Here is a 16,946-nt window from a genome sequence, read left to right as displayed (position 1 = left end):
TAGCTCATGGTCTGTTTCCAGAGTTATCAGTATGTTAAGTTTATTTGGTATCAGGAAAACAGGATTAGAATGAGGGTGGGCTGTGGATATAGATATGAATATGAAGAGTGCAGACAGAAGTAAGGGTGGCTCCCAGTGATGACAGGGCACCTGCCATGGTGGTTATGACTAAGAAAGATGGTAGCAATTGGAGCTATGGGTTCAGAAAAGGAGAGCAAGGAGGAGCAAGGTCCTAAATGAGGGCCAAGTCCCAGACCAGCACTAATAATACACCGGGTAGAGGCAGCCTATCTTGGCTTTAGGACTAAGCATTGTGGTGATTTGATTTTTATAGTGCTTAGTAATGGTGTGGAGAATACACTGGAATAACAGTCAATCAGCATAAACCAACATGAATGAGATATATTAACATTTTCATTATTTCTAGCAGAGTGGACGCTCTCTTTCTCTTCCTGGAAGACCAGTCCCACCCACCATCTCTACAACATCTCCTTGGGTATACCAGCCTGCTTATAGCTACTCTAGCAAACCAACTGATGGGCTAGAGGAAGCAAACAAGAGACTAACTCCTGGGGAAGCAGCAGCCAAGTCTTCTTTTGGTTTACTGGATGATGCCTTCAGACCCAGAAACATTCAGGAATCCATTATGGCAAATGTGGTCTCAGCAGCTCGGAGGAAGGTGCTTCCAGGGCCGTCTGAGGATTGGAATGAAAGACTGTCCTATGTCCCTCAAACCCAGAAGGCCAATATGGGCTCATTTGGAAGGCAAGAGTATAATGTTGCATTCCTACCCAATAATAGTATGCCCACCAACTCCCAACATGATTCACAGGTACCATATGCATATTATAGGCAGCCTTCCAGAAATGATTCTGAAATAATGTCCATGGAGACCAGGTCTGATTACTGTGTTTCAGTAACCAATTGCAACTATAACCCACACCCTAGGGGATGGAGACGCCAAACATGAAAGTTAGAAGAACTGATCATGTGCCACTTATAATTTTTTTTTAATGTTTCTTTGCAGTGGTTTTGACTTTTCCAACAGATTTAGATTCACTTTTGATCTTGGCTTGTTCTCATAGGTCATTTATCTGAGTTTGTGTGTGTGTGTGTGTGTGTGTGTGTATGCACATGTGAGTGTGAATCACTTCCTTCTCTGCAGATGCATAGAGAATTTCTTTGAAGAAAAATTCATTTTCTGTGCTGATGGCACTTATACGTAATTCATAATCTTAATTCCATTTTTTTCATTAATATGGAGTAGTCTAGGCAACTAAACTCTCTCAATTAAAATGAAATTTAAGTATTTTCTTGTATGTGCCTTAGTCTAGGATGGAATTAATGAAATATGGTATGCTAATTGTCATTAGCAGTAACAGCAAGAATATATAACATTGGAGAATTTTTCAATGGGGATATGACAATGAATAATAATTACATAAAAAGGATTTCCTTGGTGGTATTTTAAGCATTTCTCTGAAATATATTTTAAAATCTGATAAAATTTGGTTTTTGGAATTGAAATATAGATGTTCTCAGAAAGAAATAAATATTTGAGAGTAAGACAATTATACATTTCAGACGGATTTTTGAGATAAATGGCGTAATATGTGGGGAATAGAAAGATTTAGGTACAGGATTTACTTTTTTTTTTTTTTTTTTTGCGGTACGCAGGCCTCTCAGCGGCCACGGCTCACGGGCCCGGCCGCTCCGCGGCATGTGGGATCCTCCCGGACCGGGGCACGAATCCGCGTCCCCCGCATCGGCAGGCGGACTCCCAATCACTGCGCCACCAGGGAAGCCCTACAGGATTTATTTTTAATCTACTTAAAGCCAGTAGCCTGAGACAGGAATAGATTCTGGGTTCAGGCGTTCTCATTTGTCAAATGAGAATATCAGATTATTTAATCTCTTGTATCCTTAACAGCTCTGATATTCTGAGTTTCTCTCATTTGTAGAATGACCCTTGATGCATTATGCATTTTTATTGCTCATCATATAAATATCAGATTAAGTTTAGGAGTGGATGAGGTCCCTGGTGTCACTACATGTATCATTAAAGGTCCAAGAGGAATTGTTGGGCGGCAGGTTTTGTGCTATGTGTTATGTGGAGTGAGGGTTGATGTGAAGCAAAAAAGCTATTAGTGGATTTAAGGAAGTGGTAGAGGATGTGTCTGTTATCATGCAAACGTAGGTCATGACCATTTATTTAGTTATGGAAAGCATGCCACAGAAGCCTATGCAACAAGTGGTGCTTCTTTAGAAAGACATCATTAGGATGTTCAAAGGAAGTTAAACAGTTGCTTGGACAATTCCATGACCCATGCCTTGTTAGCATGACCATGAGACAATCAGTCAAACACCTGCTCCTCACTGCCATACCCACAAAGTATTAAATACAAGGAAATTCAAAGTATTTTACATCATAAACAAGAATTGAGAACATTTTAAAATGAAAACATCTTGAGTGTTCAAAACTTTCTTAGGTTTCTAAATATGATTATTTTGTTTTGTTTTACTTTTTTTGACTCTTGAATTTATCACTATGATGGTCTCTTTCACAGGATAAAATTTTTTTAAATTGCCAGGATACAAGTAATCCCTTATGTTGGAAACAAAGAAATAAAAAGTTGAAGAAATCACAGTAAATTCTATTGGTAATGGAGTCACCCAGATACTAATTTGTTCAGTTATTAAGAAGAGTACTTTCTAAATTTATAGTGTTAAATTATCTTAAATTGATACAGCATTAATTCTCTCAAATTATAAGATATAATTATTGATTCCTAAAGAATTCCTAAAGATTCCTAAAGAATTAAAAAAATAATGTCTGGTATATTGATTAATCTGTCAGGAATTCTCAGGAATCCCCACATAAAAATTCTTATAGTGATTCAGTTATTCTACATGTCAATGTTTTAAGATATGCAGAATTTAGCAGAAAAGATTTTGTGTGACAGGATCATATCCTATTTTGTTGCTTTCTTTTATGATGCTAGAAGTTATTTCCTTTACTCCTTAGATTTTAGATACTTCAATTCCAGAAGTTGATATACATTATATTATTCACTAAAACTTTCACTAGACTCAAAATAGAGAGAAGCAGACATTTTAAACTTAAATATTATTGTAAAACAACCATCTCCCTCTTTGCATGCACTAGATCAAAATAATCATGGTATTAAGCTATTTGAATTTATTCTAGACATCATGAAAATGACAGTACATGGCAGGAAAGTTATGCATTTTTCATTCACAAGGAAATGACTGTCTCATATTTTTATTAGAAGTCAATGTTTCAAGAAGTCACACTTTGCAGACATAATTCTGAAAAGCAGAAGTGCCATTGTCAAATCATCACAAAATGTATGGGTATTTATCTCCAGTTTACTCAAAAGGAGTAAAGTTAGATTGCTTACACTCAAGCTAGTGTTTGAGCTAAGGTTGCCATGCTGATATCTGATTCCTTTTGAGAATACCTAGATAACTACTGTTCTCACAAAAATAAAATCAGTTTGTCTTATATTCCAAATAATAGTCTTTTTAGAGAAGAGCTGTTGCTTTGTAAATATATACCACATGTGTTGTAAGACATTTTTCTACTAGTAGCAGTCACATAGGTACAGAGTTCTGTTCTACCATGGATTAAAAAGCATTCTCTAAAAGTACACTAATATGGCACCTCCTTTCCATCTTGAGTTTAAATATATCATTGCATGTGTGTGAAGTGTCTGTTATTAAGATGATTTAAATACTGTGCTGTATTTTAAGTTTTATAACTGCACAATTCTAGTCCATTTATCTCTGAATATGTCTCATGTTTTGGCCCCATCACCCACACTGGAAAGGGCTACACAGTTAGGGCTCAAGCATATACATATATATATTAATCAATTGAAACTTTGGATAAAAAAATACATCAAATAGGCTCAGTTATTATAATTAGATAGGAACTGTAGAAATGTTTGTTTTTAAGAGAAAGTAGATTTTCACATTTGATTTCCTTTTAAAGTAGAAGTATCTACATTGTCCACACCTTTTCTTCTAAAATAGACTATGTTCTCCTGCTTATTAGCTTAACATTTCCACCTTTGTTAATCCCAATAGACTGTATTTGAAAGATGCATACTGAAAATCAAAATTGTATTAGTAATAAATATTAACTTGAAAATCAACTTAAACAGCCTTTTTATTTTTCCTTATAAAAAATTGTTTTAAAATAGTTTTCACTCCAAAGATTTAACCTTATCTACTACATATTTTTAAATTTTAGTTTCTACTGTATCAGCTTCCAGACACATCAAAAGAATTTCATGCTGGCTGGTAACATTTTAGCTATAACATTTAAAAACTTGTTGTGAGTTTAAGTTTTATTTGGGGTCTTACTGAGGACTACAGCCAGGAAGACAGTCTCTCAGTAGCTCTGAGAAACTGCTCTGAAGAGGCAGGGTAGGAGCCAGTATACCTATGAATTTTTTTGCTAGGAAATACTGGTAGTCAAGCAAACATCTTAGTAAAAGATTATTGCTAATCACATAGAACAGATATCTCAAATTAATGATTTTTGTGCTTTTCTGCAAGAAACTGGGCTCACTGAAATTCTTCCTGAGATGTGCTTCTTAACTACCTAGGGGCCTGTTTATCCAAAGCACAGAATGCCTCATACGTTTTTTCCATGCTGTATTTTCCTCAGGGTGCACTGTTCTGTCGGTGGGCCAACTGCAGCAGATTCCGACTTAACCCTTTGTATAACTAGATGATGAGTGACACTCTCTTCTTTTTTTGTTCACATGACTGAAGATGCTAATGCCGTAGAAAAAGCCCCTTTCCTCTTAGGAATTCCTAGCACTCAGTAAACTATAAATCTCAAAACATGCCAAAAGATAAGTTATGTTATCTCCACGTGGAGCCAGCGGGCAGCCTGAGGCAAGGAGAGTCCAATTCCCTGGCTAGTCACCAGGAAGACAGCAACAGAGACGCTTCAGGACTAGCCAGTGTTTCCCTAGTCCACATAATACCAGAAGTATTTAGTGCAAAGTACTTTTCCTCAGTGGTTTTGGAAAAGAACAGGATCTGTGACTTCTCAAATTTAATGGAGCAGTATTTTTCACAAAGGGACATTTCATTATTCACAGCATTATAAAATGTGACAGTTTATATTTCTAGAAAGAGTCTGGCAATCCCCCCTATAAAAATCAAGTAATTTTATGAAAACCACTTAAAGAGGAAATGCCACCAGTGTATCTTGCTCTGATATTTTTTCCTCTCTAAAGTTGTAGTGAAGAGTTGCTACATTGTACCTTCTTTGTCCTTGACTTTTCTGTCACTTTGCTTTTTTTTTTTAATGTATTTATTTATATTTATTTTTGGCTGCGTTGGGTCTTCATTGCTATGTGCAGGCTTTCTCTAGTTGTGGCGAGCAGGGGCCACTCTTCACTGTGGTGTGTGGGCCTCTCACTGCGGTGGCTTCCCTTGTTCCGGAGCACAGGCTCTAGGCACGTAGTCTCAGTAGTTGAGGCACACGGGCTTAGTTGCCCCGCGGCATGTGGGATCTTCCCAGACCAGGGCTCGAACCCGTGTCCCCTGCATTGGCAGGCGGACTCCCAACCACTGTGCCACCAGGGAAGTCCCTATGTCACTCTTCTTAATAAACTGTCCTCCATTCCCACCTCCAGCCAAGAGGAAAAAGCTTCACCACCTCTTCAGCATTTTGAGATTTATGCTTATTACTTGAGGGTCTGAAAAGGCTTTGTAGAGCAGGACTGCCTCACCATGATGATTTGAATAAATGTGAGGTTTGCCCTAAATTACCAAATAAATTATAATGGGGTATATGTAGGCAAAGGCACAATTTTATGTAAGCCCAAACTGACCTTGAAGAACCCTGTCTACATTACTACGAACATTCAGAGGATCCTGCTTAGCCTTTCGTCAGCATCACCTCTTCTAGAAAAAATTATCCATTTAGACAACTGAGCTATAGTTGTATTCTGCAGGTATAGTGCACATGCTGGAAAGTAAAGTGCCATCCTTAAACTAGGGAAGATACACTGTTTGTACTGCCCCTACTCCCATTTGGATGGAGCAACCATTTTTTAAGCAGCAGAGAAATCTATGACAGGAGTCCACAGCAGCTTTTTAGGACCCAGGGCCAATCCCTGACCCAGTCAGGACTAGCCTCATTTCAAGAAGTTGGTAGTTTTTCCTGTTATTCTACATGTCATTCATACCATAGCCTTCTGCCAGACCAGTAAGTAAATAGGACAGAGAAGAAGAATAATTTTAAAATAAATAAATAAATAGGGAGGGGTTTTACCTATTTTTTCATAACTTGGTTTTATTTGGAACTTTATGCCAGTTAAATTTTTTCCTTAAATTCGAATGATATCTTCTCCGGTTTCTATCTACAGTAACTACAGCTCTGATTATCAGCAATACAAAATGCCTTTAATTGATTGAAGCTGATACTTACTAGGGGGCTAAGAAGAGGAATAAGAACCCTGATTTTGTGATAAAACAGCCAAAGTTCAATGCTCAGCTAAGCCAAGCCCTAGGTCCAGCATGAATTTGATAAAGAAAATAACCAAAAAGAGGGCAGAGGTTTCATGTCCTGCAGTGTTCTGCAGTAGTGGTGTTTGAAAATCTTACAGTGTTTCCAAGAGAGATTCAACTTCCACAAGATGTTTTAATAAGCAAAGTATCTGGATTTCTCATTTTGCATAAAAAAGAAGGCACTGAGAAAGAAATAAGAATTAACTGTTCAAGGACTAAAGTGCTATCAGGTAGAAAAAAATCAGAGGTATGAACAAATTCTATAAATATTTTACTTGAGGAAGTTGCAAAATGATTTGTAACACGTTTTTATTTCACCATTACCCTGCTATAAAATTAACAAAGCACATTAAAAGAGGGCCATTCCAAGATGAATAAAAAAGAAAGGGGGGTGAATTTTAGCCATAAGTATAAAACAAATGATTTTACTACCATGAAGACACTGATATTTATGGCACAAATATTTCCATAAAACATGCATTGCATTCACTTTAAGAGATCTCCCTTCAGGCATTAAATTAACCAATTTTGAATTTTTCCCGAGTTATTATTATTTGAAGTTACCAATAGCAAGATTTGATTTTAATCTAAGAAAATTGTGACTTTGGTGAATACAGCAGAATTATAAGGTCAGCAAGTAATGCTCATCCTGATTTTTAATTTCTGTGACAAAAGGAAACATTAAATTTTATCAGCCTGAGCAGGTTTAAAAACACTGAATGATATTTCTGTTCTGCCCTAGACTTTTTTTCTTGGTACAGTGAATGTACCCAGAATTGGGTTTAAAGGAAGAGCAAATTCAAATCCTTTCCCTAAGTGGAAAGCTAATATAAATGGGCTCACCATAGTCTATGGCTATAGACTCTGCAGATTTTAAGAAGAGAACCTGAGGAAGGAGAATGGAATGTCACAGTTGGTGGACATTTAGTAATTCCGCTAGAATGTATCACTTTTAACCAGGGCACATAAAGCCCTTTTGTTGGCAGCTCCAGGAACTACTGTCATGGGGAGATGGATGCATTCACTTATCAGTCAGCAACCCTTTATCATTTACCTACTCAGGGCTAAATACAATGCTTCATGCCAGGGATGTATTAGTGAATAAAATGTGGCCTCTGTCCCCAGGGAGCTGATAGTACTAATAGAAGGTACAATGTAAGGAGACAAGAATACTGATAGGATTGTACACAGAGATTAAGAGAAGAGCAAAAAGCAAAACAAAAAAACCCCCAGCCTTAAGGGTGGGAGGATTGCTGTATGCAGGGTGAAAAGGTCCTCAGAGAAGCCTTTTAGAAGAATTCATGGCAGAGTTGAGTCTTAAAGATTGAGTGACTGTACTCACCTCTATTGGTAGAGGTGAGTACAGCAAAGAAAGAGCCCATTCCAGACAGAGGGCACAGCTAATAAACTCCAGGCAGTTCTGTGTTATTGCTGGATAATAAAGGGAGAGTCAGAAAGCAGTGGATTTTATCCCACAGGGAAGGATAAACTTTTTCTTTTTGTAAAAGGCCAGATACTAAGTACTTTAGGCTAAGAGAAGCATATGGCTTTGACTCAACTCTACAAAAGTGGCTACAGCTAATATGAAAATGAATGAGCCTGGCGTAATAAAATATTATTTATGGAGACTCTAATTGAAATTTCATATAATTTTCACAAGTCATCAAATATTATTAAAAAAATTTTTTTCCAACCACTTAAGTCAGCAAAGGGTTGCTTCCAGCCCGCGCACCGCAACAAAAAGATCCCACATGCAGCAACGAAGATCCCACGTGCTGCAACTAAGACCCGATGCAGCTATAAATAAATAAATAACTAAATAAGGCATTAGGCCAAATTTGGGCTGTTGGCCATAGTTTGCCTATTCCTGCTGTCAGGCAACCATGGACAGCCATTAAAGAATGTTAAACAGGAACTGGCCTGACCTAGTCCTCTTGGTAGGAAGTTCATTTTGGCAGCAGTGGGGAAGATACATTTGAGAGAGGACGGTCCAAGGAAAGAAGGACATGGAGAGCTGTCAAGTCTTTTCTGTGAAAAGGAAGCACGGTTTGCCTCCTTGAACACTTTGTACTAAATCAGTCAACACTAGGGTACCCCCTAAATGTCCCTTCCCTCCCCCATTACTGCCCACTCCCTCCTCTGCCACAGTGCCTCCTCCTCCCATCTCACCCTCCTCATCTCACCACCCCTGTCCCAAACACACAGCATGGCTGCCAGCTGGCCTGCTCTTTAAAACTCTTTCAACAGAACAGAGAACAGGGAATTGTGCTGAAAGAGTGACCCCCAGTAGCCCCACTTCTCTAATTTCTGGGAAGACGGTAATGGCTGAGTGAGCACTAGGGTGACCCAGCCTTCCTCCAAGCCATCAATATATGTTACAGATGTGGTTACAATCTTTGGAACATTTATTTTCCAGTTGACAGGAATAAATCTTTTTTTTTCTTTTGCATTTGGCAGATTAAGTAATGTGCCGTCTTCTTTTCCTGCAGCATAATCTAAGATTTTATCCTTTGCTAAATAGTCTTGATTTCAAAGCATTTAAAATTAAATATGCCACAAAAACGCTTTGATACTGAAATTATTTTAATAGATTAAGAACTAAAATAGGAATATCTTTGGTAAGTTTCCAAAACTCATGGACTATTAAAATGAGAAGGGGACCTAGACACCATATAATGAAACACAGGAGGGATTTTGAAAGCCAAAATGAGTACCAGGTTCTCTTTCCTTTCAATGTTGTGTTCCTTCTTCAAAGAATTGATTGCAGAGCTTTTCTAACCCAGTATCTGCTAAATTTAAGACGACAGTATTATCCTACCTTTGGTACAATGCCATTTTCAAACATGAATGTTGCTGTAATACCAATTCCATTTTAAGCTCTTAAGGCGCTTGATGTGTATAGACCTGAACCAATGTGATGTTTTTCCAGACACGGCCCATGTTAACATCCCTCCTCCCTTCCTGTTCTACAGACAAGAGATGATGTCATTGGCAATCGAGGGGATAGTTTTATGGTGCACTCTATCATTATCTCCATCCTCAAATCCTCCCAAAGTGGAGAAACACAAAATGAAGGAGAAGGAGTGGAAGTAGTGGAAGATGTATAATATTTGTGCTTCTAAAAGAGTAAAGCAGAAAAAGTCAGAGTTGACTACAATAATAACTCATTCTAACTAAAGCAGCTCTGAAGTCTGGAAATTGCCAGTCTATTATACCCACATAAACAAACAGTTCAAGTTCAAGAATGATGTGAAAATCTTTCAACAGGATGATATGTGAAAAATTATGACAAAGTCACAAGAGTTTAATTATTATGCATTTTCAAAAACAGAAAAAAATCGGAGAAGTGTCACAAAATCTAGGCAATTCTGCCACATATTCTTCTGATCTGCTTTGATTTCATCACATATGTCAATCCAAATGAACCTTCTTAAACATGGCAAGGTGCAGATTTGCACTGGAGACTTAGCTGTTGCTTATCTATTTTCACAGAATTAACAACAATCTTATTCAATAATCCAGAAAACAATTAATAGGGATTTATTTGACATAATTTACTTGAATGATTATTCTCTTTCACTGCATTCATCCAATCACTCATCAAGAATACAGTAAGTAAAAAAAAAAAAAGAATACAGTAAGTATTTTTTAGGTGATAAGCACTCTGCAAAGTAGAAAGAGTGATGATGATGATAGTCACTATAGATACTGGAAATGTACCAAATCCTGTATTAAACGTTTTAACTCTATTGTCTCTTTTAATCTTTCTAACTTTTTACATTTGATACTGTTAATATCCCCATTTACAGATGAAGAAACTGAGGCATAGAATGCATAAATAACTGACACGGTCATACTAACAGAAAGTGGTAGATCAAGGATTTGAACTTGGCCATTTCTGTTTCACAGCCCATTCTATTTGCACTTATCTATATATACATGATAAAAAGATGTAGACGGCATGGCCTCTCCATGTTTAGGAAACTAGATAGATAAATTTACAACAAAAGAAAAATTCTAAGGCATGTATGGGATCATGATGCTGAAAAGTATCATAGCGATTATCTAATCAAAACTCTCATTTTGCAGAAAGAAAATTGAGACCTAGCTAGGACAAAATGCCCAGTGGAGTGCAGAACCACTTTTCTCTACTCCTAGTGCTACTCTGCAAGTCTAGGTCCTCATCATCTGTTACCTGAACTATTAAAATAGCATCATACTGTGTCTTTCCATCCCCAGTTCCATTATTTTCTATTATAATTATATTTATATATAATTCTATTATAATTATAATTAACTCAGACCTGTTAATGTTGAATTCCTTAAACTCTTCATAATGGTTTTCTCTTCCTTTTTGCTGAAGGCCCAGCTCTGCCTTATCAAGCACCAATCTATCCTTCTTCCTGCTCTGGCTCCCACCACTGCTCCAGCTGGTCAATAATCCATTTCCACAATCCTGCTGTTTGGGTTCCTTCCCTTATGTGTTTGAGTATACTCTTCCCTCTGTCTAAAATGCCTTCTCCTTTCCTAGCCTGTGAACTTGTTCATCCTTAAGAAGCAGCTAAGATATCACTCATTAAATCATTTCGTTCTCCAAACTCCTTCCTCTGCATTTCTATAATATTTCAGTTATACTCAATATTAGAGACAATGACTTGCTTATCTTTTATTCTTGCTTATCTTTTATTCTAACACCTAATAAATCACATGGATGACTCATAGTAGGTCTTCAATACATGCTTGAATGAATGAATGAGTACACTGAGAGTACTACGGTTTCTTGATTTCCAAGTCAATTTTTGCCCCAATAGCTTTCATTCAGTCTTTTAGTTCTTCCAGTAAATATTCATTATATTTCTTTGTGCCAGGTACTCTGCTAGGCACAGGGGTCACAGTGGTAAAAAGGCAGATAATGTCCCTGCCCTCATGGAGCTATTTCTACCAAGAAATGCAGATAACAGAAAATAACAAGCAAATAATACCAGGGAAGTAACAGATAGCAGATAAGAGAGCGAATAACTGAGGAAGGCCATCTTAGAAAGAGGGGTCAGAAAAGCCTTCTCCAAGCACTTAGTATTCTAATGAAGATCTCAAGGATAAGATGTCTAGCCTGGTAAAGAGTTGGGGCAGAGCATTTCAGGCAGAGAGGACTGCAAGGCAGTAGGGAAGAAAATGATCACTATGATCAAGGAAAGAAAGAGGCTTATGTGGCTCTAGCCACATTGGTGAAAATGGTTGGAGAGGTAAGATGGTAAGGGCAGCCACAGCTCATGAATGCTTTGCATGCTTTGTAGGCTATAATGAGGAATTTGGATTTCCTCCTAAAAACCATGGGAGCTATGGAAGGGTTCCTAGCCAGTGGAACTGGCATTTAAATGCACATTTAACCTGTGCATTTAAAAATGAGGGAAATGAATTGAAGCAGGGCAAGGGTAACCATAGGAAGACGAATTGGGAAGTTCTTGCAGAAGTCCAGGCAAACAATGGTTAAAGCGGAGTCACTGGAGATGGAAGAAACACATACAGATTTTAGTTATATTTGGAAGATAGACTCAACAGGTCTTGGAAATGTATTAGACGTGGGCAGAAAAGAAAGGGAGGCACTGCAGTTTATTTTTAGATTTTATGGTTTGAATCATTGGTTGGATGGCATAATTTTACTGAGATGAGGAAGACTTAAAGTGAGAAATAAATTTAGGAGGGAAAATAAAAAGTTCTATGTTTGTACATACCGAACTGATATTAAGAGTGGACATTTTAAACTTTACCATGGAAAACTGCTCTTAAAGTAAACAAACCACCAGATAACAGTAAGAATGGCTAATGATCATTGGGTGCTTACCATGTCAGCCCTTGTTTACATATTAAGTTATATAATTCCCCAGACAATCACTCTATAAGTAAGTTACTATCGTGACCTCCATTTTACAGATACGGAAAGTAAGGTATAGAATGGTCAAGTTACCTCCCCAAGGCCTCACATTTGTAAGTGGCAGATTCAGGATGCAAATCCAGGCATTCTGATTCCAGAGACTGGCCTTTTAATCTCTGTATAAAGAAAAAGTAATGACTTGGTGCCAGGAATGTAATTAAATCTTACTTATTTCTAAATAAAACCAACAGGAGCACAGCTCTCTACACATTACATGATAAGATTTATTATACACTGATTTTTTAATAAATGACAAATCTGTTGCTAAAATAAAGAACTTTCCTTATCATGAATGCCATTATAGAAATCACATTATGTACTAGGCACCAAGTAGAGATTACTGCTCAGCAAGGACTTCTCCCAGAGGAATTAACTGGATCCCCATTTCGCTCTCTTATCCAGTGGCAATCACCTGCAGGCACCCATTTCCATCCACAGTTACCACTTCAGAAACTATTTATTGACCACCTATAATGAGCCAGGCATTGGAGTAAGCATGAGATCTACGATTCCCTGCCTTCATGGAGCTCCTGACTAGAGACAGAGACACAAAAAAATGAAACCACCAATTAAACTGTGATATGTGCTGAATGTAGTACACACGGCTGGGGGACCCAACCCTACATGGGGGACAGTAGGTAGGATTTAATCAGGACACAGCTAAATATTTCTTAGCCAGGGAAGAGAAGGAGCTGACAGAGTACTTTGGACCTGCTACAGGAGCATTTGTGCCATTTGACACAGGTAGCAGCTAGTAGGTTTCCAAAACTTCCAACGGAGCAAATGTGGAAATGCCTTTACCTGTTCTTAACTTGAGTGCTCCAACCCTGCCGCTGCCCTCCTCTTTCCGAAGGCTCTCCCTGAGTAACTCAATTACAACCACCTCATCCTGATGACAGATAATCCATATCCAAGCTTGACTCAATGATCCCTTCAGCTTCAGCCCTGAATCACACTAGACTTTACTGCTTGAGTGATTCTCAAACAGCATCGATTCAGAAGAGACTTCACTTCCCCCATAGCCTGCTCCTTTTCCTACATGCCCTGGTTCCACCACCATCCACCCAACTACCTAAGCCAGGACTGAAATCATTGCCCTACTTTTCTCCTCACCCCAGCCCTTACTCAACACATCAGTCACCAAACACTGTGAGCTCCCTCCTTAGCATCTCTGGTTATTCGCCTGCCCTACCACCACCATTGTCACAGCATTCGATCAGCCCTTCCCGGCCTTTTACTGCAGTGGGGTCTTAAGTGTCTTGCTGCTGCATCCCCAGTCTGTTCTTCATACAAGTGCCAGAATAATATTGCAAAAATGCACGTTGTGGTCTTCCCTGGCATCAAAGCCATCAACAGCTCCCCATGGTTCACAGACTAAAGTCCCAACTCCTGTGAAGCCCTCTGGTATTTCATCTTTTCCTGCCTTTCAGCCTTACCTTTTGCTAATAACCCCTCTTCTTCTAGTGCTTCACACTCCTCCCACACCAAACTACTTACAATTCCATGAACTCCTTATGTGGTTTCAGACAGCAAGCTTCGGCTCATACTTCTCTCTCTGCTTTAAACGCCTTTCAACACTATCCCCACACCTCGACCCATCTTTCGAGTCTCAACTCACGGATCAACTTGTCTCTGAAGTTTTTTTTGATTACTCTGTCTCTGCCCCAAATAGAACTGACCTTTTCCTCCCTTATGTCCCCACCACTTCTAGGGCCAAATGTTTCCAGAGCAATTCATTATAGTGATCCCATCAGTCTAGCACGATGCCTGCCTATCAGATAGCTTCATCCACAACAACACAATTCATGGACCAGTACTTATCATCCAGCAGTAGTAGGTGCTGTGGCTAAATGTTGGAGAAGTGGAAAAGGCATATGAAACAATCTTTGCCCTCATAACTTATTTACAGTCACAAAATAAAAGTCTTCAGTCTAAAAGTCAAAAGCCCTCCCAGGATTTAGCCTGAAGTTAATATAGTTTAAGCTGGTTTCGTGTAGTTTAAGGGACTTGATTTATAGAGGCCCCTTCTAAAGTTCTGTGCTAATTTTATATTTTTAACTTTAGGTCTTTATTTTCTTAAAGTGGGCCCCAAATTTGGACATATTTGAGGCTCCACAAAACCTGCACCCACCTCTGGTTCCAAGACTTAGATGATTATCTGTAGTCACAAATTTTTGTAAATAAAGCCTAAAGAAAAGTCAACAGCGATTTGGGAGGGTTTGCGGGCGCGGCACAGGCCTCCTCCTGTGCCCACAGACGGAGCGCTGAGTGGGAGTGGCCCAGCGCCACCCCCCAGTCCTCCCCTGGAGTAGAGCAGGAGGGTGGGGCCTCCGACCCAGAGTCTCCTACTGTCTCCCTCCTTTCCTACCACCCACATGCCCTAAAAGAGGAGTGAACTAGAAAACAGTGAAGGAAAAGAAAGGTGACAAATACTTCAGGAACAGCAGAATACCGAGGTTCTGAGCTATGAACAGAAAATGCATCACGCTGGCTCACTCAGTGTCATCAGGTTCACACCGATCCTGTGACCTGACTAAAATTTCAGATTAAAACATGTTTGCTGTGGTGAAGAAGTGAGGGGAAGAGGGAGGTTCGAAGCAGGAGAAAAAGGGAAGAAGGACATATGACAAAGACAAAGAACATGACTAATGAGTCCAGTTCTTCCTTGTGTCATTTGTGGCCTCAAGGAATAATGAGCAAAAGGAATAATGGGCTGGGAATCCGTCATCCACATTCCTTCTCCCTACTTCGCCCCTCCTTCAGCATCTCCTTCAGAATCAAGCCAGGCCCTTGACACAATAGCTCCATGTGACAAAAGGGAGAAAGAGTGTTGGCGAACCTAAGTTTGTGTGCCTGTCGCACAGGGAGGCCAAACAAATTGAAACATTCAAGTTTGGAGCAGAGAAAGGTTTATTGCGAGGGCCAAGCAAGGAGAACAAGCAGCTCATACTCAGAAGACCCAAACTTCTCGATGGCTTTCAGGGATGAGTTTTTAAAGGCAACATTTGGGGTGAAGGTTGCAGAGTGCATGACTTTCTTCTGATTGGTTGGTGGTGAGGTAACAGGGTGGTGTTTCAGGAATCTCAATCATCAACCTGGGTCTGACCAGTCTGGGGTGTACAAGCTTGTGCTCAGCATGAAGTCATCATCCTCCACCTGGGTGGGGGGGGTCTTAGTTCCTGCAGAACAACTTAAAGATACGTGTTGGATTGTTACGGGTATCCCTTGAGGAGGAACTAGGGATTAAAGGAAAATGACATACCAACTTTATAAATGAGCAACTACACCCAGAGTGGTAAGGGACTCTTCCAAGTTTACACCATCAGTAAGGGCCAGGATTGTGTTTTATCACTGAACTATTATTGTTTCTTGTCTGCTTTTCCTTGTTTCTGCATTCTTTCACTTCCCTTATTAGTTACTGCTTGAATCCTTGGAAATCAGGGAAGGCCTAGGAGACTAAAGCCTTTTTCTTCAAAGGCGTCTGAGTCCACTTCCTGGTTCTGGCTTGGGTGGGACTTAGATCTTTCTAGGTCCCAGCACAGAAAAGACTATGGGTCCACCACGGTTCCCATTATGTAATTCAAATAACACTTTAATATTTTTAATGACACATAACTTACCTGTACACTGAAATTAGGACTACTGTTTTTCTAGACTTTGTGAGTTTTACATTTTGAACGAGCTGGTTAGAGTTGATCTCTCTCTCTCTCTCCCCTCCCTGATACATGCTTGGTTTGCCTATTCTAACACCGTCCTGGCCCTTACTGACGGTGTGATTTTGGCAGCGTTCCTTATCACTCTGGGTCTGGTCACTCATTTATAAAGTTGGTGTGTCATATTCCTTTAATCTCTATGAGTTTATCAGAGATCATTCTCTTTCATTTTTAAAGCAAAATAACAATTTAAAGTACTTCTGCTCTGGGGCTTCCCTGGTAGCGCAGTGGTTAAGAGTCTGCCTGCCGGGCTTCCCTGGTGGCGCAGTGGTTAAGAGTCTGTCTGCCAATGTAGGGGACACGGGTTCGAGCCCCGGTCGGGGAAGATCCCACATGCCGCGGAGCAACTAAGCCCATGTGCCACAACTACTTAGCCTGCGCTCTAGAGCCCACGAGCCACAACTACTGAGCCCACGCGCCACAACTATTGAAGCCCATGCACCTAGAGCCCGTGCTCCACAACAAGAGAGGCCACCGCAATGAGAAGCCCGCACACCGCAACGAAGAGCAGCCCCCGCTGGCTGCAACTAGAGAAAGGCTGCGGACAGCAACGAAGACCCAACGCAGCCAAAAATAAATAAATAGATCTATTAAAAAAAAAAAAAAAGAGTCCGCCTGCCAATGCAGGGGACATGGGTTCGAGCCCTGGTCCGGGAAGATCCCACATGCTGCGGAGCAGCTAAGCGCATTCACCACAACTACTGAGCCTGCGCTCTAGAGCCCGTGAGCCACAACTACAGAGCCCG

General features: G+C 39.7%; 2 protein-coding genes across 9 annotated transcripts in view; one reads left to right on the top strand and one right to left on the bottom strand.

Moving 5' to 3' along the window:
* SYNPO2 (synaptopodin 2) overlaps positions 1-5,184 on the top strand; it is a 173,227-nt gene extending 168,043 nt beyond the window's left edge. Inside the window, exon 5 of one of the 3 annotated variants that reach the window (XM_079919936.1) lies at positions 431-5,184. In XM_079919936.1, the coding sequence (XP_079776062.1) occupies positions 431-970 (540 nt within the window). In that variant the 3' untranslated portion in view covers positions 971-5,184. Of the gene's footprint in view, positions 1-427 lie in introns of all 3 variants that reach the window. The other 2 variants (XM_079919935.1, XM_079919937.1) reach the window with 2 other exon arrangements.
* Positions 1-16,946, bottom strand: part of LOC307185630 (uncharacterized protein) — a 293,961-nt gene that overhangs the window by 179,194 nt on the left and 97,821 nt on the right. The window lies entirely within an intron of this gene.

Source organism: Stenella coeruleoalba, assembly GCF_951394435.1.
Source record: "Stenella coeruleoalba genome assembly, chromosome: 4".
NCBI classification, from domain to species: Eukaryota; Metazoa; Chordata; class Mammalia; order Artiodactyla; family Delphinidae; genus Stenella; species Stenella coeruleoalba.
Note: the sequence above shows the minus strand (reverse complement) of the source record. Positions and strands in the feature narration are given on the sequence as shown.